Raw genomic sequence first — 23,509 nt, forward strand, 5'->3', positions numbered from 1 at the left:
GATTAAGATCTGACTACAGCAATCAAATCAGAAATTATAAACCATGAGCCGACAAATTCATTAACCCTTTCACTTAAGGCTGAGTACTTCGTATGTAAGTGTTTTTTTTTGTTGGCTCATGGTTTATAATTTCTGGTTTGGTTGCTGTAATCGGATCGTTATTGATCTAAACTGGTTTAATTAACCAAAACGGTTTTAATTTATAGGATTAAACTAAGTAATTTAATTTTATGGGGTTATAGCTTTCGAACTTTTATTTCGGAGAGCTATAAGTGCTATGCATAGTTTTATGGAGAAATAGGTTTCAAACTTTTATTTCGGGGACATCTGGGATGAGGTCATAGATTGGAAGCCATATAGGAGGATACGATACTTCTCGTGGGGGAAATAGCACATTTTCCCGGTTAATGACTCTTCATAATATACTACAGTAGAACCTCTATAAATTAATACTCGATAAATTAATATTTTTTATAAATTAATAAAGTTTCTCGGTTCCGAATTAGGCCGGTTCAAAATATGAAAAAATCTATAAAACAATAAGATAATATTTTTTAGAAAATCTTATATAAATATATGGTCCCACTAAAACCATAAATTATTAATATATTTAGATATACATTTCATATAAGTACAAACTAAACATTATATTGATTGTTTTATATTCACAATGAAAATACTTCTATTTTCTTAACATTTCAAGATATTTTGATAATATTTAGTAAACTTTTATTGAACCCCACATATAAGTCAAGTTATCTAATAAAACAATATGAAAGTTAAATTTTTAAAATTTTATTAGTGTATATACATTAAAATCAAATATTTTTATATATAAAAATTAAAAAATTGAAAAAATCGAAAAGAAACTTTTTGTAAATTAATATTTTTATAAATTAATAAAATTTCAAAGTCTCAATAATATTAATTTATAGAGGTTCTATTGTAGTTGATAACGCACGCTCATGCGCGGAGTTAAATTTTCTAATAACGTTTACTTGGAAAATTTGTATTATATATTACCTTTTATATATAGTATTGGATTTTGGATATAAGGTGGCTAACTAAAAGACCATTGATGTTGAAATGATGATTTTTAAAGCTCATTTTATTTACTATCGGATTTGAATTAAAAATTATTAGAATATGTTCGAATTACAAATTATTAGAATATGTTCGAATTACAAATTATTAGAATATGTTCACACAAGAAAAAACATGATATATTATTGCCTTGTTAAAAACTAATATCACTTTAACCGAAGAACCAAACCGGAACCAAACCGAAGATCCTCAAATACCTGCATGGTTCTCATATTTCTATATTTGAAATAACCGAACCGAGAACCGAACGGGTACCCGAATATATAAAATATTAATTATATATACATATAACATAACTAAATATATAATTATAACTAAAAATTTCTTAAAGAATCCAAAAATATTTGAAGATAACTACATTATTATAAAATATCCGAACTACCCGAACTTTCCTAAAGTATCCGGATAATTTTATCCGAAATATCCAAACTAATCCAAAATATTCAAACTCTTTATCAATCATCATAATTGTTTGATATTCTATCCTAAATAACCAATATTTTATCCGAACTACCTAATTATCCTAATCGGAACCGAAACCAAATGAGAACCGAAATTATTTTGGGTATTTTTCCGGTTCCTAGTTTTACTATCCGAACCGAATCGAAATAAGTCAAGTACTCAGCGGATCCTCTAACCCCCTATCCGAACTACCCAAAACCCGAAATACCCGAACCAAACGGATACCTGAAATGCCCATGCCTAGTTTGTATCTTTTATAATAAAAAGTAAAACAATGTTCACAAAATTTTCATTGTTAGACTTTTAAAATTTATAGTAGTTTAAAAAATTCAAAATATAATATATGAAAAATCTAATTTTTATATTTTATGATTAATGTAATTGTTTAAAAAATTTAATAATAAAATTAAACAAAAATGATTGAGGATGCAAACAATTACTATCAAATCATTGTTATTTCAAAATTATTAATTGTCATATATATTATATATATATATATATATTATATATATATATATGTTAATCATTAGTTGAGAATATTTTTATGCATTACTAATCAATTTGATATTTAATTTAATAAAGAGCAATTGCACTCTATATACACGTTTGGAACATTAATTGCAGATATGGGCAAGAGAGCGACATCGCTATTTACTGTTTCATTAATGACGCTCTTATCCCTATCTCGTTACAAAACTAGTGTGAGTAGACTATACCTTAGATTATAGGCCCTAGACATCTAGACAGAACTAGACTTGCAATAATACCTATCTATACGACTGTTTATTTCACGCGTCTGAAAATGTCAAAAGAAGCAAAGAATGGTTTGTCTACATTATTAGAGCAACTATATTCTGTCCTTTTTGCTTATCTGATCCAACTTTTCGATAAGATCGAGAGAACCGACTGAGATCAGAACCGTCTCAGATCAGGCGGAGTTTCAGAAGAATCGATGGTCTCGGCGCGAGTTGTTGAATTACCAGATTCATCGGAAGTTCCGGCGATGAAGCCGATTCCGGAGATGATGTTTGCCGCCGGCGAAGAACCAGTCGGCGTTCGCGTCCTTACTTACCAATCATCTGGAGCGATAAAAATAATCTTAAATGCGTTGGAAGATGAAGAAATTGCTGTTATCAGGGATTCAGCTTTTGGCAAAATTGTCGATATTGCCGCGAAACCGGTATTTTCCGGTCGCTTTGCTCGTTATATAATGTCCAGACAGTTGAAAATGAAGAAGAAGCACGAGGCATGGTTCCCGTTTGCTGGAAAACCGATTCGGTTTGCGTTACGGGAGTTTGCGATTGTCACTGGTTTGCCCTGCAGGCCGTTTCCACAGAGATCAAAGATGAAGTTAAAAGAATCCATAACGAAGAAACCCTACTGGCTGGTGCTATTTGACAAGAGTGAAGTTGTAACTGTGGCTTCTGTGATCAAGATGCTTCGGAGGAGGACAGTAACGGATAGGGAAATCCATATCAAATATGCTTGTCTGGCGATTCTGTCCTCTGTTCTTCTTCCAACAAGCTTGAAGATGAAGATTTCTAGAGAGCATGGAGAAGCAATCGAAGATCTTGGAGAATTTTTTTGCATATCCCTGGGGAAGACTTGCATTTGACTTGCTTATGGTTAGTATACGAGAGCGGGATGTGGTGGCCTTGTCCCAGAGCAACATCACAGTTAAAGGATTTGTACTTGCTTTACAACTGGTCATGGTTGAAACTGTCCTTGCTCTTACTGAAGTTGTTCAGGAAAGCTGTTCCTCTTCGGAAGCTGATAGTGAAGATGAGGTTTTTAATCCCAGTGATAGATTTGGGAAGAAACAAACTCTTAATCCTGCACATGCACGTTTAGACAAGACAGACAATGTAAGTTATTTTTTTTTTGCCAATATCCGTTATTGTTGTGCTGTTTTGTTCACATGGCAAATAAACCACGTAACTTGCTGTGGTTTGTATTTAGGTTCTGGTGCACAGTTTATTAATGGAAGACCCTAAACGTCCTATCGACGAGTCGACTCTAGTTTGGTCTGACGAAGAGCATGATGAAATCGTTGAAAACATGGTTGATCTTATCAATGTGAATTATCAATTCACTAATTCTCATTTTGTTGGCGGAGTTAGCAGAAGTGAAGTGGATCGTCTGCGAGAAGCTTCCTCAGTATCTTCGAAGTCGAAGAAACCAAAGAAACCCGCTTCAGTTCCTAAATCCAATGAAGCTGGTTATATCGCGGATCTCGTCATAGAACGATTGAAGCCGCAGCTCCAAAATTTTGATAACAGGATCAAACACTTCTCTACAAGGGTGGAGCTAATCAAGGGTAAAGTAATTGGAATTGTCAAGTGTGTGTTGTCGAACTTCAAAGAAGGGATAGGCAGATCCGTAGAGGCAATGGTTCCAGATTTGTGCAAAAACTACGCCGAAGTTGGTCGAGTTCCAGCACCTACCCATGTTGTTACGGGGAATGGACCGGCTATATCTGCCCACCCAGAGAAGCCCGTTTTAGATGGTAATGCGAACACTATCCTCAACATCATTCAGAACATAAGTGAGTACTCTACACCGCCTTCTTTGCCGCAAAATATTCAGGTACAAGGACATGAAAAAAGTAGGTAATACTTCACCATTTTGGTAAAGCTTGAATTTTGGTCGTTGATTGGTTGTCTGCTATGATTTATAGGCCGGTAATAAAACTACGTCGATCGAACATGTTGCGAAACCCGGATGTGCTAATTCTGATCCAGCTACGGATTGCGGTGCTATGTCAGCCCATAGTCAGAACCATAGTCGGCACACTGACAACATCATTCCTTTGGTATGATTTTATTTTGTTTTGTAAAGTTATACCCAACGTTTTAATAGGGTAATTTACTTGTGCGCCAAGGTAGTGGAACGTCTTTTTCTTACCTGGTTGTTGTATATTTAGGAGGATGTCAATATGGTTCCGCCCCACTTCATCGAGACACCTTCGTTCTCTCTTGGACTTACACAAGAGGAACAGATCCGATCCGCGGAACCTTTAACTCGTCAAGAAGTTGCCAATGTGACCACTCTGTCTGATATTAACGTTGGTGATAACATGGCGTACCCTCAACCTCCGCGCAAAAGCAAACGTCAGAAGACTGTGCCTCTAGCCCTTGTACAGGATTACTTATGTGGTCTTCGTATCGACTCCCGATTGCGTCGTCCACGGGAGTCGGTGTTTGTATCCTACGAGAAAAGGGAGATAGAGAGGAAAATCAATGTTCTTTCAGAGAAATTTTCCGGAAATGTGTTAGTGCTCTTACTCCCTACTATGCTTTATTTTGGATACCAAATAGCCATTTGTGTTGAGAGTTTTAATGTACAGTGGTTCTGTTGTGTTAGTGTTATCAATGTTGGTGGTCAAGCTGTTTCCTCAAAAGAAATACTTCTCATGGCCGAGAGATCACGGCTATACCCTGGAAATGTTAGTAATTAAACGTCCTCTATAAGTTTAAAACGCGCAATGCTCGTAACATCCTTCTTTCAACTATGTTTGAATCAGCTTGTTGATATACTGATTCGCCTTGTGCGATGTGTGGTATCGCTGCAGACATCAACGGAAAGGAGTTATTATTTTCTGGATACCAGATTTGGTGCTTCAATTGTGAGGAACTACCAAAAGTTTTTGAAAGCAAAAAAAAGAAGTCTTTTAAGTTTCCCAAAGGAGTTGTGGATTTTTTTGGTGAAAGCGATGCCTCTCCGCGGTTGGGTATACGTTACTACTTCCCACTCAATGTAGGGAAAAAGCATTGGATTGGAGTGTGCTTTGACACATGTAGGGGAAAACTCTATGTTCTTGACTGCAATGTGGCTTTATTCAATGGAACATCTATGGGTAGATTTCTTTCTCCATTCCTCCAGATGTTGCCATATCTGGCAAAATATTTTGGTAAAGAAATGGGAGAGCAACGTGTTATGCCTTATAAGTTTAGTCGACCAAAGTCTGTTTTCCAAAGTGATAATCCTGGAGATGCTAGCTTGATCGCGGTGTTGTTAATGGTTAACATGCTGTATATGGATTCGAGGCGTGTAGGCATTTATCTCCCGAAACTGTTGCTGATGAAGGAAAGAGTGCTGCTATAATGGTTTTGGAGTGGAAAGAGAAGGTGTAGTTTTATATCTGTTGTATGATTTCTCGTTGTCCTGCGTGATTAAGATAAACAATATATCTCTATTATGTTGAACTGACTATTTCTGTATTGGTAGTTTTACACTGTTATCTGAGACTCTTGTCGTGATTGAGAGGTGATTGTTTCAATGTTTCAGACATTTTTTTATGATAATGGTTTCTTTATTCGGTTACCGTTCAGTTTGTTTTGGGCATTACATGCGTTTTTACCCTTGGATGGGTTAATGGTTTGCATGGGTTGCATGAGTTGTTTTGGTTTAGTATTTACGATTTAGATATTGTGTTGTTTGGGTTAAGGCGTTCGTTAACTATTGTTTGTGTGTAGAATTTCGGTTTAGTAATGTTTTGTTCGGTTTTTTGTTGTTTGTGTTGTAGGATATCGGTTCAACAGTGGTTTTTTGTTTAGTTATATGGTTCTTTTTGGGTTTCTTCACATCAACTTAATTTAGGTTACTATCAAAAAGCCTTATAAATCATTTCTCCGTTTTCGTTCCTTATATGTGCTTGGTCATGCAAAACATTTTGAAAACTATAACCGGGTATAAAAATGCAAGATTAGAAGTGTAGTGTATACTGGATTTATGACAATACCTTACACATGATTATATGTTATTAAACAAGACATTGTTATTTATCTTACAATCTCGGGCATTACAATATTCCTGCCTCTTACATACCATGGGAAGTATATTACATAGTGGTAGTTATTCTATAACTTTTCTTCCCATTGATCCCCCACTCGTTCAAACACCTTCATCATTCGAGATATACCATTTTTAACTTACAAACCTTTTTTTATATTGCAACCTTGCATGTTGCTCGGTTGTGTCCGGATTTCTTGCATCGCCCACATAGATGTCTCTTTCTTGGTGTTTTAATCTGCACGAAACAAATAATGAGGCATCTTAACAAAAAATGTTACTCCCTATGTTCCTGAAAATAGGATGTTATGGGTTTTTTCTTTGTTCCACAAAGAAGGATTTTGTGTAGTGTGGTTAATGTTTTTTTAAAATAAAATTTTAACTGAATTAATTTCATTTGATATTTACGATGAGTTACATAAATGTTTTTTTGGGTAAAGAGTAAAGACAAATGTCTTTTGTTTACGATGAATCAACTTTTTTTATTTTTAAGTCTCTTCCTTTCAAAAGCACAAAGAGAAAACAGAACATATACAAAAAAAAAATGAAACAAAAAACAGAAGAAGAGGTGAAATCAAAATAAAACAAGAAGAAGAAACTTTCAACGGTGAGTCAAGAGATGTTTACAAGATCAAATCATACACCACTCAAGAATTAGATTTGAACAAGAAGTACTATGATGAAGAGGAGCTTCATCCTAACAAAAAGATGGAGGTTAATGTGATGGAGCTGGTGAATTTTTTTTGCCCACGTATCTGCCTAAGTAATTTTTTTAATTATGTAAAGTCTTTGAGACCTTTGATTTTTCTTCTTTTTTCAATAAAGTGAATTGTAGTGTTTGTTGTCAGGACATTAAAATAAGATTATGTAACATGGAAGAAGCATTTGATGATGTGAACATTGAAAATAAGAGTGCAACATGGAAAACATGATAAATAAAAGAACTCAAGTTGCTAAATAATCTATTACATCATGAACTAAAAGATGATCACAACTCATCTGTGATGGTAGATTACCTTCCTTTTTCATAATAGCTTTCTTCAAATGAGGGATTTTGTAGTCGTTTGAACCTCGGACCTTCATATTTTCCTGCATACAGGATTGCAAAGTCAAAAATATCCTGTTCACATGCTTTGAGGAGTACTCATCAAATGAGTTTTCTACTGCATAAACAAGTTCTTCGGTAGTCTTCGGACACACTTCGTGTTGTAGTGTTTGAATGGCGTTAAAGAATCCAAGGTCAAGAATATTCAAGTCCGGTGAATTCAGTGGCTGACACATTAAACGTATGTCAAAATCCTGTTGAGAAGCAGCTGCTCGAAAATCTTCATCTGTTGGATCAACGTGCGTCCGTGTGTTATCTTGTTGAATATAAATAGGCTTTCCGAAATCTTTTCGTGGCCACCTTTCACGAATTCGTGGCAAAACCTTTTCTATCAAAAACTCTTTTATATCTTCTCTTTTGATGGAGGTCATCGGCTTCAATTCCATAGTTCTGGAAGCTCGATTTCTGCTTCTTCTTTGAGCTGGCTGCATCTTTGCAAATGGAAAAAATTCCTATTTTTCCTGAAAAAATTTCATTACCATCCCCGTCAAAGCGTGGACGTGCCATGGCTGCTAAAAACATCACCTTCCCAATAAAATTTTTACTTTGACAAGTGCGATACGGCAGAGCTTCTTCAACGGGATGAAGATAATAAGACTGTCTTTTTTGTCATGTAGATACACTTCTCGTCGATATGAACAACATCCTGCATAGCATTAAACTTCGGGTGATCCGGCATAGTACTTCTGTCGAGCATGGAGATACAAAACTCTAATCGAACTCTCATAGTGTTCTCTGTTAAAGACGGCTTTATAGCATTGGTATGGCGCTTGATGAGCCCATCTTTTAGACATCGAAACAGTGATGTGCAGCTCACATCCAAAGAAGCGGTTAATGACCGTAATGTTTTACGGCGACAAAGTGGAACATCAACAATTCGAGAAAGATCAACATGAGTTTTCTTTCTACCGCAATTACCTTTTCTCTTGTGTGATACATCAACAGCTTCACCATTGGGAGTATTTTTGGCCCTCCTCCAAATCTTTTGCACTGTCTGTAGAGGTACGGAGAATAAATTAGAAACCTCGGTTGTATGATATTCTTTCAGTTTCCCATTGATGCTTCTTGCCAACAGAGCATGGTAAATCTCCCATCTTTCTCCATTTGTCATTTGTTTCCGATGAACTGTGACATCCTGAGAGCTTTGCAATATTCCAGTGCTTCCTCCTGCAAAAAAAAAAGAAAAAACAGTTTGTAAGTAAAAGGACGTACACAGATTGATAAATTGTTGTACAAGAATCAAGTTATAAGTATTAAAATAAATACAAATACTACTAGATGACAAAAAATGTAAATATACACGTTGCAAGTAAGTTGTATGACAACTAAACACGTAACGTAAAAGCAAACACGTCTTGAGTGAACAAACATAAATTTAATATTTAATACACACATGAATAATAATAATCTTCACCTTCATTAACCGGAAAGGTTGAGATATTATTGACTCAATTATATTCTCTTGCTGGACTTTGATTTAAATCAAACAAAAATTCTCTATTATTTTTTTGAAATGGTATATTTAAGTCAAAATCATGAAAATCCATGATTGAAGGTTTACTAAAAAAACTGGAAAAGGATGACTTGATATAGAACATTTACGGAACATGTTCCAATAGTTTTGGCTCCATTTTAAAAATTTAGCTTTGAAAAGAAAATTAGTTTTGGCTCTGCTCTAAAAATTTAGCTTTGCAAATAAATTAGTTTTGGCTCCATGTTTGAATCATTTTACGTAAGTTACATTCATTTTTAAAGGAATAAGAACAGTTTAAAGAAGAAGTGTGCAAAAGGATTTTAATGCAGCCACCAAAATTTTTAGAAAAGCAATCAATCCAACAACTTTAGATGCTTAGAAAGAAAATACATTTTTTGTTTCTTAATCTATGTGAAATACTCAAAACTTCCTATTTTGTGGATTTATGACAATACCTTACACATGATTAGATGTTATTAAACAAGACATTGTTATTTATCTTACAATCTCGGGCATTACAATATTCATGCCTCTTACATACCATGGGAAGTATATTACATAGTGGTAGTTATTCTATAACTTTTCTTCCCATTGATTCCCCACTCATTCAAACACCTTCATCATCCGAGATATACCATTTTTAACTTACAAACTTTTTTTTATATTGCAACCTTGCATGTTGCTCGGTTGTGTCCGGATTTCTTGCATCGTCCACATAGATGTCTCTTTCTTGGTGTTTTCATCTGCACGAAAAAAATAATGAGGCATCTTAACAAAAAATGTTATTATTAGTATATAACCTACCCTTATTTCACCAGTAGACAAAATCTGGTTTTTAAGGGGTCTTCCTGAAACAAAGACTGATGCGAGGATAACAACCTTTGAGCGCTGAGTTTTCTCTCCCAGGCGACCTTCCCGAGACGGTTTAATCAAGACCGGTTTGGTTACCCACAGTTTTAACTCTCCCGGTTTATTTCCTTTTTCAATCATGCCTGCACAACCACTGTCGTTCTAACTCTCTACCAAACCCGATCTACTTTCCCCTTTTAGAAAAGATTCAACTTCACAAAACCGCCATTGACTTTTTTCACCGGATTCTCGCCGGCGGGGGCCGGAAATCCCTTCCTCCCCTGCATATCAACCTGGTCCGCCGAGTTCACGAGATTTCTAGATGGAGAACAACACAACTCGTACCGTTAGAATAGCTTAGCTTCAGTGTAGAGTCGACAGCTACTCCTCTACTGCAGAAGCTCAGGGAATCCTCTTCTCTCCTTAGGTTCCATACACAACTACGACGGCGCAGCAAAATCCTATCTCCTCTCGTTACAGACAAAGAAACTCTCCTCCCAGTAGTGAAAAACTCTCCTCCAAAACCACGAACATCTCTAACAAGCTTCACTTCACAGCAAGATGGCTAGAAGATTCACAGAGAAGGAAAAAGGCAAAGCAATCGCCTTCAAACCTTCTGGTCCCCCACGTCTACGTTTGCGAGCACTGGACTTCGACCCTACGGAGCTAGTCAAGGAAAATATGCTGACTTTAGTAGGACGCTTAACTAACCCCAGAGAGCAAAATATGAGCTCTGTTTTTCCTACCTTGAAAAAAAAATGAACACGACGGGACACTCTAGAGGCGCTGACCTAGGCAATGACTGCTTCCAATTTCGTTTCAACAAAGAGGAAGATGTCAAAGAAGTCCTCAGAAACCGGCCATATCAATTTGGTAGATGGATGATTATAGTGCAGAGATGGGAACCGATAATCTCTCAAAGCTTCCCTGCCCAAATTCCATTCTGGATATCACCAAAAGGTATCCCTCTCCACTACTGGCATGAGAAGGTGGTGCGCGATATCGGTCTGGAACTTGGCGAACTTGAAACCTACGAAGTTACTAAAACAACAGCTCGTATCAGAGTTGTAGTGGATGGGTTGCAACCACTGATAATGGAAGCTGCAATGGACTACAAATCAGGGGAGGAGAGCATCATCTCATTGGAATATGAGAACCTCGGTAACCATTGCTCTATTTGCTATCGCCTCTCCCACCTGCAGTCCCAATGCCCAGAAAAACATATTGATTCCCACATGAGCAGACACGCCTCTTCACAGCTCCAGACAACTACTACTAGCCCTCCACACCTGAGCAGACATGTATCTTCACAGTCCCAACATGCTGATACTCGAGTTTCCAAGGCCGAACTGCCTAGCTCTCAGATGCCGTTCCAACAACGCGTGGATCGACATGGAAGACCCTTTGGAGATAGAATCTCGGATGCTTTGTTTCATCCCCCAGCACCACGAAACAAACTAGCGCCAGCTACCTTTCGACAGAGTCACCAGTACACGAGTCGTAACAGCGAAGAACAGAATCAGGTTGAATACTCCTCTCCACCATACACGAGACGCAGACTCAATGATAACAAGGTAGACATGACGAAGAGGCCAACAGAGAACGTACTCGCAACTCCCCCACCTTACAGTGGAGAGCCAAGACACCAATACTTGCTCAGCAAGTTACCCCTCCTAGCGCCCCTTTCTACCCCACAAGGCAATCAGTGGGACGCAACCTAGAGGTCTCTGACTTCCCGCCACCTCCTGTTCTACCGTCTCCTGGAGTTCCCACGAGAGAGGAGGTTATGGAGGAGATAAGAGAAGCCACTATGGAGTACATTAACTGCCTGGATCCTGTAGAAAGCGAAGCACGGAAACGATGGGTCCTGCAAAGCGAGATTAATGGGGATGTAGAAGAAGCAGCTAATCGTATTCTACAAGCTTCACTAACAGCAGCACAGAATCAAAACGAAACAACTCACCTACCAGAGATTGTATCTTCCCCAATCCCTGCTCCGGTTGCTCAAGAAGACACGTCGCCTGTAAATTCAGCTATCCCCTCCAAGAAACGTGGACGTCCTCCTAAGGCACGAGGACAGAAAGCCACAATCAGGGCCAGCCCTAAAACCTACTCGGGAATGGGATCAAAGAAGAGGAATCTAGCTAGGATCCAAAGCTCTCCGGGAACAACATCACGAGCTAACGCAAGACGCACTGTGAGACAAACTACAACAGCGTCCTCATCGTCAGCGGCCCCACCTATTGTACTAGTCCCTGCCTGCTCGAGGAGTAAGAAGGATTTTCCTCGGCAAACTCCCGATCTTCCTTAGCGATACTAAGCTGGAATTGTCGGGGTTTGGGGAATTCCTCGACAGTCCAGCATATTAGGGAGCTTCGTCAACAAGCATCCCTCGACATAATATTCCTCATGGAGACGAAAAACCCGGATCCGTTTGTGCTTAAAGAATTGGAATTTCTAGACACGGATCATCACTACCTGGTAGCTCCCGAGAGACCGAACAGCGGAGGCCTCACACTCTTCTGGAAGCATGCTATTGATTTACAAGTTCTCTCTGCTTCTAAAAATGTAATAGATACCATCATTACCCACAAAGGGGTCTCTGTTTTTGCAACTTTTGTGTATGGTGAACCTGAAGTACCTAATAGAAGTGATATTTGGGATTATCTGATTGCTCTCTCGATCCTCAGCGTGGATTTTAACTGGAGATTTTAATGAGATAGTGGATAACAGTGAGAAATCAGGAGGTCCGGAAAGAGCCGAAGGGACCTTTGGAGCCTTTCGCAACATGCTCGCACGCTGCGATTTATTTGACTTAAAACACTCCGGTAATAGCCTTTCGTGGAGAGGAAGACGACACAAACACCTAGTGTACTGCAGGCTCGATAGAACAGTGGTTAACCCTGCATGGTCAGACAAATTCCCCACAGGAAGATGTCAATATCTGGGTTTCGAAACTTCAGATCATAGACCTCTCATTACGGTCTTCGACTCAGCTAAGCGCAGAAAAGGAAGACTCTTCCGGTACGACCGTCGACTTCGAGATAACTCGGCAGTTAGAGACATCATCTCCGAGGTGTGGGACTCTAACCAGGAGGCTCCAGTGCAAGCCCGTCTAGCGATGTGTCGTCGAGCAATCTCCTCTTGGACACGAGAACAACATTTCAATAGCAAGGAGACAATTACCAAAATAAAACTGAGGCTGGATAGGGAGATGTCGAACCCTCAAGGAGATGATCAACTGATCCCTACACTTAACATGGAACTAAGGGTAGCATATAAGGCTGAAGAAGACTTCTGGCGACAAAGAAGTAGAATTATGTGGCTCTCACTAGGAGATAAGAACTCCGGCTACTTTCATGTTGTCGCCAAAGGTAGGAGAGCTCGTAACAGGATGACAGTCATTGAAGGATCAGATGGCACAGCTTATTTTGAGGAAGATCAGATTGCAAAACAGATCATCACCTACTTCTCGGAAATGTTTACTTAGGACAACACGAGCAGCTCCACAGCAGAAGCTAAAGATATTGTCGAATCTGCCATCAAACCAAGCATAACGCCAGCGACTAACGAGAGGATTTGCGCTATTCCAGATGCAACTGAGATCAAAAACGCTCTGTTTCTTATCCATCCGGACAAAGCGCCAGGTCCGGATGGCTTCTCAGCCAGCTTCTTCCACTCCAATTGGAGTACTATAGGCCCCGCTTTGATCTGGGAAGTACAGGATTTCTTCAGCACGGGTCACTTGCAAGCGGACACGAACGTTACTCACATACGCCTAATACCGAAAAGCAAAGGAGCTAAAGTCGTGGCAGACTACCGACCAATAGCCTTGTAAAATGTTTCATATAAAATCATCACGAAACTCCTATCTCTCCGGCTCAAACCGATCCTGCAGGATTTCATCTCCGAAACACAATCCGCCTTTGTGCCCGGAAAAGCAATCTCCGACAACATCCTTATCACTCATGAGATCCTCCACACCTTAAAGACATCAGAAGCAAAAGTCCGATGCTCAATGGCGGTCAAGACTGATATGAGTAAAGCTTACGATAGGCTCGAGTGGAACTTTATAGAGACAGTGCTGGAAAGGTTTGGCTTCGCAACAGCTTTTATCAAACTGATTATGCAGTGTGTGGGCTCAGTTTCCTACTCTTTTCTTATTGATGATTCGGTACATGGCATGTTAATCCCCTCGAGAGGGATTCGACAAGGAGACCCACTGTCACCCTACCTCTTCATCTTATGCGGAGAAGTGTTGTCAGGACATTGTAGAAGAGCACAACTAAGCGGACATATGCCGGGCTTGAGAGTTGCGACACCGGCACCAAGGCTCAATCATCTCCTTTTCGCCGATGATACTATGTTTTTCCTCGAGACTAACGACATGAGCTGCAATGCTTTACTAGATATTCTTCACAAGTATCATGTGTCGTCGGGTCAAATGATCAATACCGAAAAAATCCTCGATATCCTCGGGAATGTGTTAAATCACACCTCGGGATTGCAAAAGAAGGAGGAGTGGGGAAATATTTGGGACTTCCGGAACACTTTGGACGACGGAAAAAGATCTTTTCACAAGCATAGTGGATCGCATTAGGCGGAAAGCGGCAAGCTGGGCGTCACGACAATTATCAGGAGCCGGCAAATTAGTGATGCTAAAGGCAGTGTTATCGGCGGTTCCATCCTACGCAATGACCTGTTTTGAGCTACCTGTAAGCTTGTGCCAACGTATCCAATCTGCTCTCACGAGGTTTTGGTGGGATGCATCTCCGGACAAGAGAAAAATGTGTTGGGTCTCTTGGGATAAACTGACAGCACCTAAAGCCTTGGGAGGACTAGGAATCGGAGACATCCAAGCTTTCAATGTAGCCTTACTAGCGAAACAGGCTTGGAGGATTGTGACCAAACCGGACTGTCTATTAGCTAGGGTGCTCCGAGGTAAGTACTGTGGGAAGGCGCCTTTTCTGGAAACCGAAGCACCCAAAGCGGCCTCCCATGGTTGGCGCGGGATACTAGTGGGCAGAGATTTGCTGCTAAGTAACCTCACCAAAGTTATAGGTGATGGGGAAGGAACACGCCTATGGAAGGATCCATGGCTTAGCTCTATTAAGCCACTGCGAGGAATGGGACCGTTTCAAGAGAAACTTCAAGATCTGGTGGTGGCTGACCTACTTTGTAGAGAGACACGAGACTGGAACATGCAAAAGATTATCAGCATCCTGCCGGAATCTCTACCAGCCACTCTGAGCATCAAACCGAGTATCACTGGTGCGATGGACTCCTATGCGTGGCTAGCATCAAAATCTGGAGTTTACACAGACAAATCAGGTTACTTCGTGGCAGTATCGACGGAGATAGAGACCCCAACGGACCAAACTCTCTTCAAGGCAATATGGAAATGCAAAGCATCTCCAAAGACTCAAATTTTCTTGTGGAAGATCACAAAAGGAGCTCTTGCATTAGGGGAAAATCTGGCAAAAAGAGGACTCATTGCCAAAGTTACCTGTAAGCACTGCGTGGAATTGGAAACGGCCAACCACGTCTTTCTACACTGCAATGTTGCTAGACAAGTATGGGACCTCATTCATCTATGGACCACGGACTTCAAGCCATCACACTGCGCCTCCTTCGGTGAAGCTTTCCTCTCGACAATCCAGCTGAAAAATTTACCTCCTCTCGGAGTGACAGGGAACATCTTCCCATGGATAATCTGCGGACTCTGGATAGCAAGGAACCTATTTGTCTTTGAAAACAGAGTATCTACGCCAGCAGAGCTCATCGCAAAGGCAATCAGAAACGCACAAAAGTGGACCATGGCGCAAGCAAATGTCGCACAACAACGATCGCCTTCAACATATGGTTTGCTTGATCCTTTGCCTCCTGATACCCTTGTTTGTTTCACTGATGCAGCTTGGCAAGCTACATCCCAGCGCGCAGGGTGTGGATGGATCTTCTTCACACTTCAAGGGGAACGACTAGACCAAGGAACTTCCATATTTGAGCACACCTCGACTCCTCAGATGGCAGAAGGACTCGCCATAAGATCGGCACTCTTACACGCACAGACAGCCGGCTACTCAAGAATCTGTATCAAATCAGATTGTCAAGCACTCGTTGCTAGCATCACCTCGAAGAACTATCCGACGGATCTCTACGGAATCACCCGAGACATCGAGCATCTATCCCTCTCCTTTGATTTCATTGCCTTTTCTTTTATTCCGAGAAACATGAACTCCCTAGCTGATTCTCTTGCAAAATCAGTGTTGTATTGAACTCCAACCAACTATTTATAGTTGGTCTTCTTTATTAATCGTATGTCTGTGTTAAAAAAAAAAAGGGGTCTTCCTGGTGGCCTTCGACTTGCAGGAGGGAATATCGTCACATTTCCACACTGGCCATCCACGTTTAGTTCAAGATCTCCAGATGCATCACATATGGGGTATACAGCTTCTGCATATGCAGACTGAAGCTTCTTCAAATTGTAGACCTCAGACACAAGAGATTCGACACTGATTTTTTTCCTTTATAGCAGCTGCTATGGCATGTGAGCATGGAATATTGAGCGAATTGAATGCAAAACAACTACAGGAATTTGTTGAGAGATTTGCGTGGAATGAAGTTCCATTCTTGTCTTTCACATCAAACTCTAATGCGTTGATCCGGCTAACAAAAAATCCCCCGCTCTGCTCGAAGTTTCCCTCAAATATCTGCAGAACCCGTGGAGTCAAAAGGCCACTTCCTTCGTTGATAACGTTGCGACGTTCCGCAAACCAGGTCATCAGTTTTGAACGAATAAATTCGATCATAGACAACACAGAGTACTCCCTTGTCTCACGAAGTACAGCATTCCAAGACTCGGCCACATTACTTGTCATAATGTTGTATCGATTTCCTTGAAAATGGGATCTAGCCTAGTGCTCAAAACCGATATTTATCAGGTACTCCGCGCTTGAGGAATTAATGGTCTTTATTTCATTGAAAGCGCTGTAGAATTCTGCAAGGCGAAACGCCCTTGCCGCCTTTCCTACCAGGAACCCAAGATGTTTGTTTTTGAAATATGTGCGGATGTTGCGTTTCAAGTGCAATATGCATGCACAATGTTTAGTAGCCGGGTATACCTGGTCATATCAAAATAGTTAGCATATATTTGTTTTCTTAATAATATTTGTTCAAAAATACTAAATTCGGTTTGCGAGGTGAGTACCTTTGCAATTCCATTGTAAATTGAAGAGTGTCTATTGGAAATGAAGACAAGGGTTTCAGAGTTGGGGACGAATTGTAGAAGCATTGTGAAGAACCACTCCCAAGCTTTGTCGTTTTCACTGTCCACAATACCAATTGCCAAGGGAAACACTTGGTAGTTACCATCCTATGCTGAAGCTGTTAGTAAGCAACCGGCAAATTTGCCACTTAAGTGTGATCCATCTACAATGATGACATTGCGCATGTGTTTAAACCCACTAATAGATGCGCCAACTGCGAGAAACATATATTTGAATATATCGCCAATGGTTGGATCGTTTTCAGTATGTATTTCTGCAAGTGTGCCTCGATTTGCAAGAACAAGTCAATTAAATAATCAGGAAGCAAATTATAAGAACTCCCTGAAGACCCTTTTGCGTATTCTTTAGCCACCTCCCTTGATCTCCATGTTTTCCAATACGAAATTCTCACATTTTGATCACCTAGCATAACTTGAACAATCTCATTTGGACGTGGCCCCGTTCCATTTCCAACGAACCTTGCCCTCATCAATTCTCCTATTACACCATGTGTAGCCTGCTCTTCGTACCCTGGAAAATTTTACAAAGACTCAGTTACAAATAGTGGGATTTGTGGGGTGTAACATTTTACATATAACCGAGCATTATTGTATTATAATTGGTTTTATATTTATATTGTGTTGTGCCATGTATAACTTGTTATGCGTACGTAAGTTCATTTTTATTATATTAATCTATAGTATTTATTAAAAATTATTAGCTCTTTCATCTACTGAACATGTATGTTACAGTTGAACACGGCGAATTTCAAACTTTTCCACATTCTTCAACTTAATGGCATAAACTCGCCACATGCACTTTAAACTGACACAACAAATCACCATCCTCTCGGGCGAGGAACGACTGTGTCTGAATCTGAACTTGTGTCGCAAAGCATAAAGTGCCATATGATATTTGAAATCGTCCATACTGCTAAATACCCTTCCTTGATAAAGATGATCATATCCGATTGTTGGGTTTCCTACAAATTAGTTGATTTTTAGTAAACAGACAGAAAGATACTTCAAACATATTTTACATTGATATTGATATTTCACATTACAAAAGGTCGTCCCACATAGCCGTTTTACCATATATTTCATCATTGGTTCACAAAGAGAAAAAGTTACACCCATACGATATTTTACACAAAAAGACAACATGCAGCTTATTGATAGTTAAGATTTAAAAGTTGGGACTCAACCCACCGCTAACATCCTCGGCATCGGAGGTCGAGACATGTTTCATTGATGCAAGTGTTAGAGATTTCTGTTGCAATAGCTTCGACGTCAGCAGCCGGTGGAGCGACGTCAGCAGGCAGTGGAGCGACGTCAGCAGCCGGTGGAGGGGTAGCCCTGTAACTCTCTGATGGGGTACCACCTGGTTCAAGTAGACGAAATATTTAGTCAGCTCTTAGGGTTTAAGCTAATATGACAGATTACTTGTAATACAAGAAATAAAAACACACCGGTTCCAACATTTGCACAGTTGTTGGCGGCGTCCGTCATGACAGGAGCCAATGGTGAGGTTGGAGATAGGGTAATGATGTTCTCATTGTCGTTTATTCCATCAGAGGATCCCGTGTATGATTCATCATCGTCATCGATGTCAATTATGAGCGTTGCCGGAGGTAAAGTAGTGACCCTCATATTCGGTCCAATAGGCTGACCTACAGATCCATTGACAGGAGGAGGAGTTGGGTGCACATACACCTTGTAAGTCAGCTCATCTTTCGACATCTCATTCGTCTCTTCCCAAACCGGAGGAAGGCTCAGAAGCCCCCTCTGAGGCTGAACTCCTAAAGCTGTAGATTGTTGAACGGGAGGGGGGCCTTGGTGAGTTTCAAAGGCTCTGTCATACTCCTCGATTGTCATTGATTCACCATAGTAAACTGCAAAGAACAGCCGTTTATATCAGTCTAATGAAACCAGTACAGCACAAATAACTTTATATATTTGAGGCGAATATACATATATCTAAAATAAACATGATGTTATTAGTCATATTAAAAGAAAACAGCTTCATTTATTTCAACCCATCCTTTATTGGTTCCTTCTTAGTAATCAGGTTTCTTATTCCATTAACAGCAGAGCAACTTCTATAATAAGTGGTAAAATTTAATACCTTCATCGTCTGCACCATAGTTCGCTGGATCATCAGGGGATAAGGGAAAGCCTGGTTCCATCTCTCCGTTGTCATCCAGAGTGAGACGGCGATAGTTAACAAGCGCATCAGCATCATCACTGGGGATAGAGTACACCATTTCTATCTCGAGGGCCACACGGAAAATGACAAGAAGCTGTGGCTCGTTGAACATAATTTCCAAAAGGTGTTTGCTACACACTATCGGATGAGCTCCAACAAAATATTGCACGTTCAAATCAATACCCAGATGTTAACACCTTGGACACAAAAATAATGTAATAAGGTTTTATATACTTAAAAAGATCCACAAACCTCTTATTTCTTGACGATGTTGTTCCTCGGTAACCCCTTCTTCAAGGTAGATTTTCTCACCGATAGTGAAAGAGTAGCGACAGAGAAACTAGTGTTAGGGTATTTTTGTGTAGGATCGTTTAAGTGTTACGGAACACTAGAGAATTTGTTTGTAAGAGTTGTAAATCGAGAGCAAAGAGATGTTATTGAGTTATTGATTGGGACTACAACGTTTGATGGTGTATGAACCCTAGTTCTAGTCGCCTAAACTCTAATCTCTAAGTCTCGAATTATCGATCCCTTATTCTAGGGTTTTGGCTCCCCTTTTATAGTTGTAGATGTCGGCTTCAAGTAATAGAACTCTTCCATAATCGGAAAAATGGAAGTTTCCCCTTAGGTAGAGAACTTCTATTTTGCTCCAAGGGGTCGGAACCAAGGCAGGGGTCGATCCCAGGTATCCTTTTGAGCAAGGGTCTGGAAGTCGAGGAACTATCCGGAAGCTGGAGAAAACTTATATCTGGATATTTTTCCCCAACAGTTTGCCCCTTATTCCTTGATTTACTCGTGGAAATCAAGGGATAACATGTATTTCTCGAGCCTTGGTAGTTTTCTCTTGGGTACCTTATCTTCTTGCAGTGGGTCAGACCGAGACCCTTGATGAGGACTGAAGTAATTTAGCGGGGTTTGATCCGTGCCGTAGTATGGATATCCTATCGTGAAAAAGGAAACAAGGAGAAACCCTAGCCGTTATGCCGATAGCCGTTGACAGTGAGATATCCTTGACACGGTTTTTTTTGGAAATTTTCCGGAAGAGGAATATAGGAGATTTTCCGATTTTCCCCTCCCTTCCTTTTTCTATTGATGAACATTTTTTGCCGATTTTCCTTTCCCCTTTGGTGATTAAATGGAAAATCCTTCCAGGTATATATATGAATGTTCCGGCACCTTTCAATGACATAGATCCGAGTTAGAACCATCACCCTTGCTCGAGAAGAATGTCGAACGATCAGACCCCCTTTGGAGCGATTTCAGCTTCTCATGTCGGTGGTCATGCTAGGCCTCGGTACCTGTTCGGCGATCCTTTCGCCTCGCCTATTCTGACTCCAGGAGCGGCTTCAGGAGTGGGCAGTGAAGATGTTCCCATGGCTCCCTTGCGACAGCGTCGCTTTTGCTCTTTTGGTGATGGGGGCGAGGATGATCCGATATCAGACATCAGGCAGGGAGATCTGATGGGGATTCGCAGGAAGTATTCTCTTCCTGACTCGGTGGAACTACGATGTGCAAGTGAATTCGAACGCGGTCGTGATGGAGGTACTTACTTTGGGGTCTCTTGATATCACTCAAATTACCCTAACAAGTGATCTTACTCTCTCAAATAAGAGGTTCGATTGTAGTACTTAGGGATCGAATCCACAGAGAGCTAGGGCACACACTAAACTATGAATATTAAGATTTAACTAGGCAAACAGTTATAAAGCAGTAAATATGAATGTAATGAAAGTAAAGTGAACAAGGCAGTTGTTCTTATGTAACCAAGAGTTGATTGATGGAAGGATGGTAGCTAGATCTAGGGTTTCTATTCAGGTTGGGATTATAATGATATAGATACTAGATCCAATGATCTCACCTGTCGGGATGATCAATTAGAAAGTGTCGATCGATGACTCTATAGTAGTATCGATCGATACACCTTTCGCTCCGTCGATCGATTCACCTGTCGGGATATCGATCCACGCGCTTCTAGTAGGCTTAATGCGCGGGTTGAATATATGTTCGCTATGGTTTCTAAACCAGCTCTCGCTGTTATCTAGCAATCCTAGATCAGAGAAGACAAGTCAGATAAGAGACCAAGCTCTCGCTTGTGCCTAATGATTCTATGATCAATTTCAGGTTAATTACTCAAGAACAAGCATTAAGAACAGTCTCAATGATTAATACCACAACTTAGCAATTCTATATTTGGGGCTAATCCCTCATAACCTATCTGAACCCTAAACCTAACAGGTGGATCTACTCAGACATGATAGCTGTCACAGAAATCATAGATGAATAGATGAAATTGCAATAGAATAGATGTAAAAACCAAAGGATTTCCAAGAGGACTCTGAAGGAGTTCCTCTATTCTCTCCTAAACTAAAAACAATGAATCAAAAGAAAGCGTAGAAAGCGTAGCCGTCAACAGTGGCTTAGAAATAACATAAATAGGGTTTCCGGTCGTCAAGGGTATTTTGGTAACTTTGTGGTGACTCCTGGGCTTCAGTTGGTCATAAAATATACCCAGCCCACATTCTGATGTCCCTGTCGATCGACATGCACTCTGCTGCATCGATCGACATACAATCCTCTTCTCGACAGCTTCCTCTCGCGAGGCAGACTGATCACTCTTCAGTAAAGCGGGCATAACTTCTGCTACAGGATGAGGATTGACCTCAGACCGGTGGCATTGGAAAGCGAACTCAAAGCCCTATCTTGTGTCCATCGAGAGCTAAACATCTGAAGCGTCTGTGCAGTTCTGCACTACGAAAGACTCCAAAAGGCACCAAAATCACCATATTTCTCTAAATCGTCCCTGAACCTGTAAATACTCTAAATAAACTCCAAAACATAGTAAATAGTATATAAAACACTTATATACCATGGGTAAAAATGAGTAAAATCCATGGTATATCAACTCCCCCAGACTTATCCTTTTGCTTGTCCCCAAGCAAAACCAACAGACAGTCTCTTTGAAAGAGGTTTGAAAACAGCAGGGACTCAAAGGATTTTAAAAACTCAGTTCATCATCTCTTTATTAGTGCAAACCAAATAATTAAACATCCTAACCTTAGAAGCACATCATACCATATCCTAGTATCGCAACCAAATTTCACTAGTTCCACAACCTAACAGATCCTGTCTGAGAATCCCCTCTACTAACCTCATTTCTTGCATAAAAATAAAAGTGTAGGCTTTACCTTGGGAGTGTCGATCAAAGGACACATGGATTCAACTCAAACAAGTTTCTGAACACACAGGTAATCTTCTCTGATCCATTTCTCCCTTCATCTCTCTTCTCTGAATCTCTTATTAGTTTTAATTTCAACAGGTTTCGATGCCACAAAGGTCATCTAGTCTATCTCATTGATATTTGCATTTGTAACTCATACATTTTGACAAAGTGTAGCGAATAATGGGGTCTCAGGTAATTTACATATCCCTTGTTTCCACAATGTGTGATCATCCTTGAGATTTAGAACAATGGGGTCGCAGGTAATTTACCTATCCCTCTGCCTCTCAAGAAATCATATCAATCTTTTCTTTATAAACTTAGATCTTGAGATGCCGAAGAGAGAGAAGGAAGAGAACCAGAAACACACAGACTTTTTACCTTCCAGACTTGCAGGAGGATTCCGATCCAATGTATACCAAGCCCCAAGACAAGCAAATCAAGTCACTATTAGATTGGAGGTCAGCTTTGGTTCCTTCAAACAGTCTCAGCAAGTGCAAACGTAGTTGACAGGTTGATCCACTTTAGTATCTCTAGTACTTCTGCAGTCAGTAAATCTAAGACTGGTCTAAAGAGTGGTTAGATGACAAGTAATAAATCGATTAAGATTATATCCCTTTCTTGACTCAATAAAAACTTTTTTTAAAACATTTTAAATAAGACAAATAACCATTAGTAATCCCCCAGACTTAAATTACACTGTCCCAGTGTAACACAGTCTGTGGTATGAAAATCATAAAGCATAATTACGAAAATTAACAATTTAGAACGATATACCAGCTCGCTGATGTCTGTGTTGATCAACACAATGAACTATCAATCGATCGTTGAAGATGAAGAGCTGTCGAACGATATCGACATGGTTTCATCGGTCGATGGTTAGAGAGATCGTTTGACACAATGAAGAGACAATCGATCGTTTGATATGAAGTGCTGGCGATCGATATCGAGCTGGTCTCATTGGGCGATGTGCTGAGCAATCGTCTACACTTGGATCTGTTTTTCAATTTTTTTTTTTTTACTAACTAAAACACAAT

General features: G+C 40.0%; 2 protein-coding genes across 2 annotated transcripts; one reads left to right on the forward strand and one right to left on the reverse strand.

Annotated features, from left to right (window-relative positions):
* The first annotated feature begins 3,188 nt into the window (after positions 1-3,188).
* LOC108832854 (uncharacterized) lies at positions 3,189-5,811 on the forward strand. Its single transcript, XM_056990177.1, has 8 exons — positions 3,189-3,431; positions 3,526-4,152; positions 4,244-4,378; positions 4,490-4,836; positions 4,930-5,011; positions 5,449-5,528; positions 5,621-5,693; positions 5,794-5,811. The coding sequence occupies exons 1-8, from the start codon at positions 3,189-3,191 to the stop codon at positions 5,809-5,811; spliced, it is 1,605 nt and encodes a 534-aa protein (XP_056846157.1).
* A 2,225-nt stretch (positions 5,812-8,036) lies between these two features.
* Positions 8,037-9,926, reverse strand: LOC108832853 (uncharacterized). Its single transcript, XM_018606303.1, has 3 exons — positions 9,752-9,926; positions 9,608-9,679; positions 8,037-8,629 (listed from the first exon to the last, which is right to left on the reverse strand). Exons 1-3 carry the CDS (start codon positions 9,924-9,926, stop codon positions 8,037-8,039), a joined length of 840 nt encoding a protein of 279 aa, XP_018461805.1.
* Positions 9,927-23,509: the final 13,583 nt, after the last annotated feature.

The sequence above is a fragment of the Raphanus sativus genome, chromosome 1 (genome assembly GCF_000801105.2).
Source record: "Raphanus sativus cultivar WK10039 chromosome 1, ASM80110v3, whole genome shotgun sequence".
Classification (NCBI taxonomy): Eukaryota; Viridiplantae; Streptophyta; class Magnoliopsida; order Brassicales; family Brassicaceae; genus Raphanus; species Raphanus sativus.

Bases quoted from the DNA above. Each gene is read 5' to 3' on its own strand.
- LOC108832854 (XM_056990177.1), top strand. From the start codon at position 3,189: ATGGTTAGTATACGAGAGCGGGATGTGGTGGCCTTGTCCCAGAGCAAC. The intron at 5,012-5,448 runs GTTAGTAATTAA...CCATTCCTCCAG, and splicing joins CACGGCTATACCCTGGAAAT to ATGTTGCCATATCTGGCAAA. The intron at 5,529-5,620 runs GTCTGTTTTCCA...CGAGGCGTGTAG, and splicing joins TATAAGTTTAGTCGACCAAA to GCATTTATCTCCCGAAACTG.
- LOC108832853 (XM_018606303.1), bottom strand. From the start codon at position 9,926: ATGATTGAAAAAGGAAATAAACCGGGAGAGTTAAAACTGTGGGTAACC. The intron at 9,680-9,751 runs GTGAAATAAGGG...TTTTTCGTGCAG, and splicing joins AAACCAGATTTTGTCTACTG to ATGAAAACACCAAGAAAGAG. The intron at 8,630-9,607 runs GTTGCAATATAA...TTTTTTTTGCAG, and splicing joins ACAACCGAGCAACATGCAAG to GAGGAAGCACTGGAATATTG.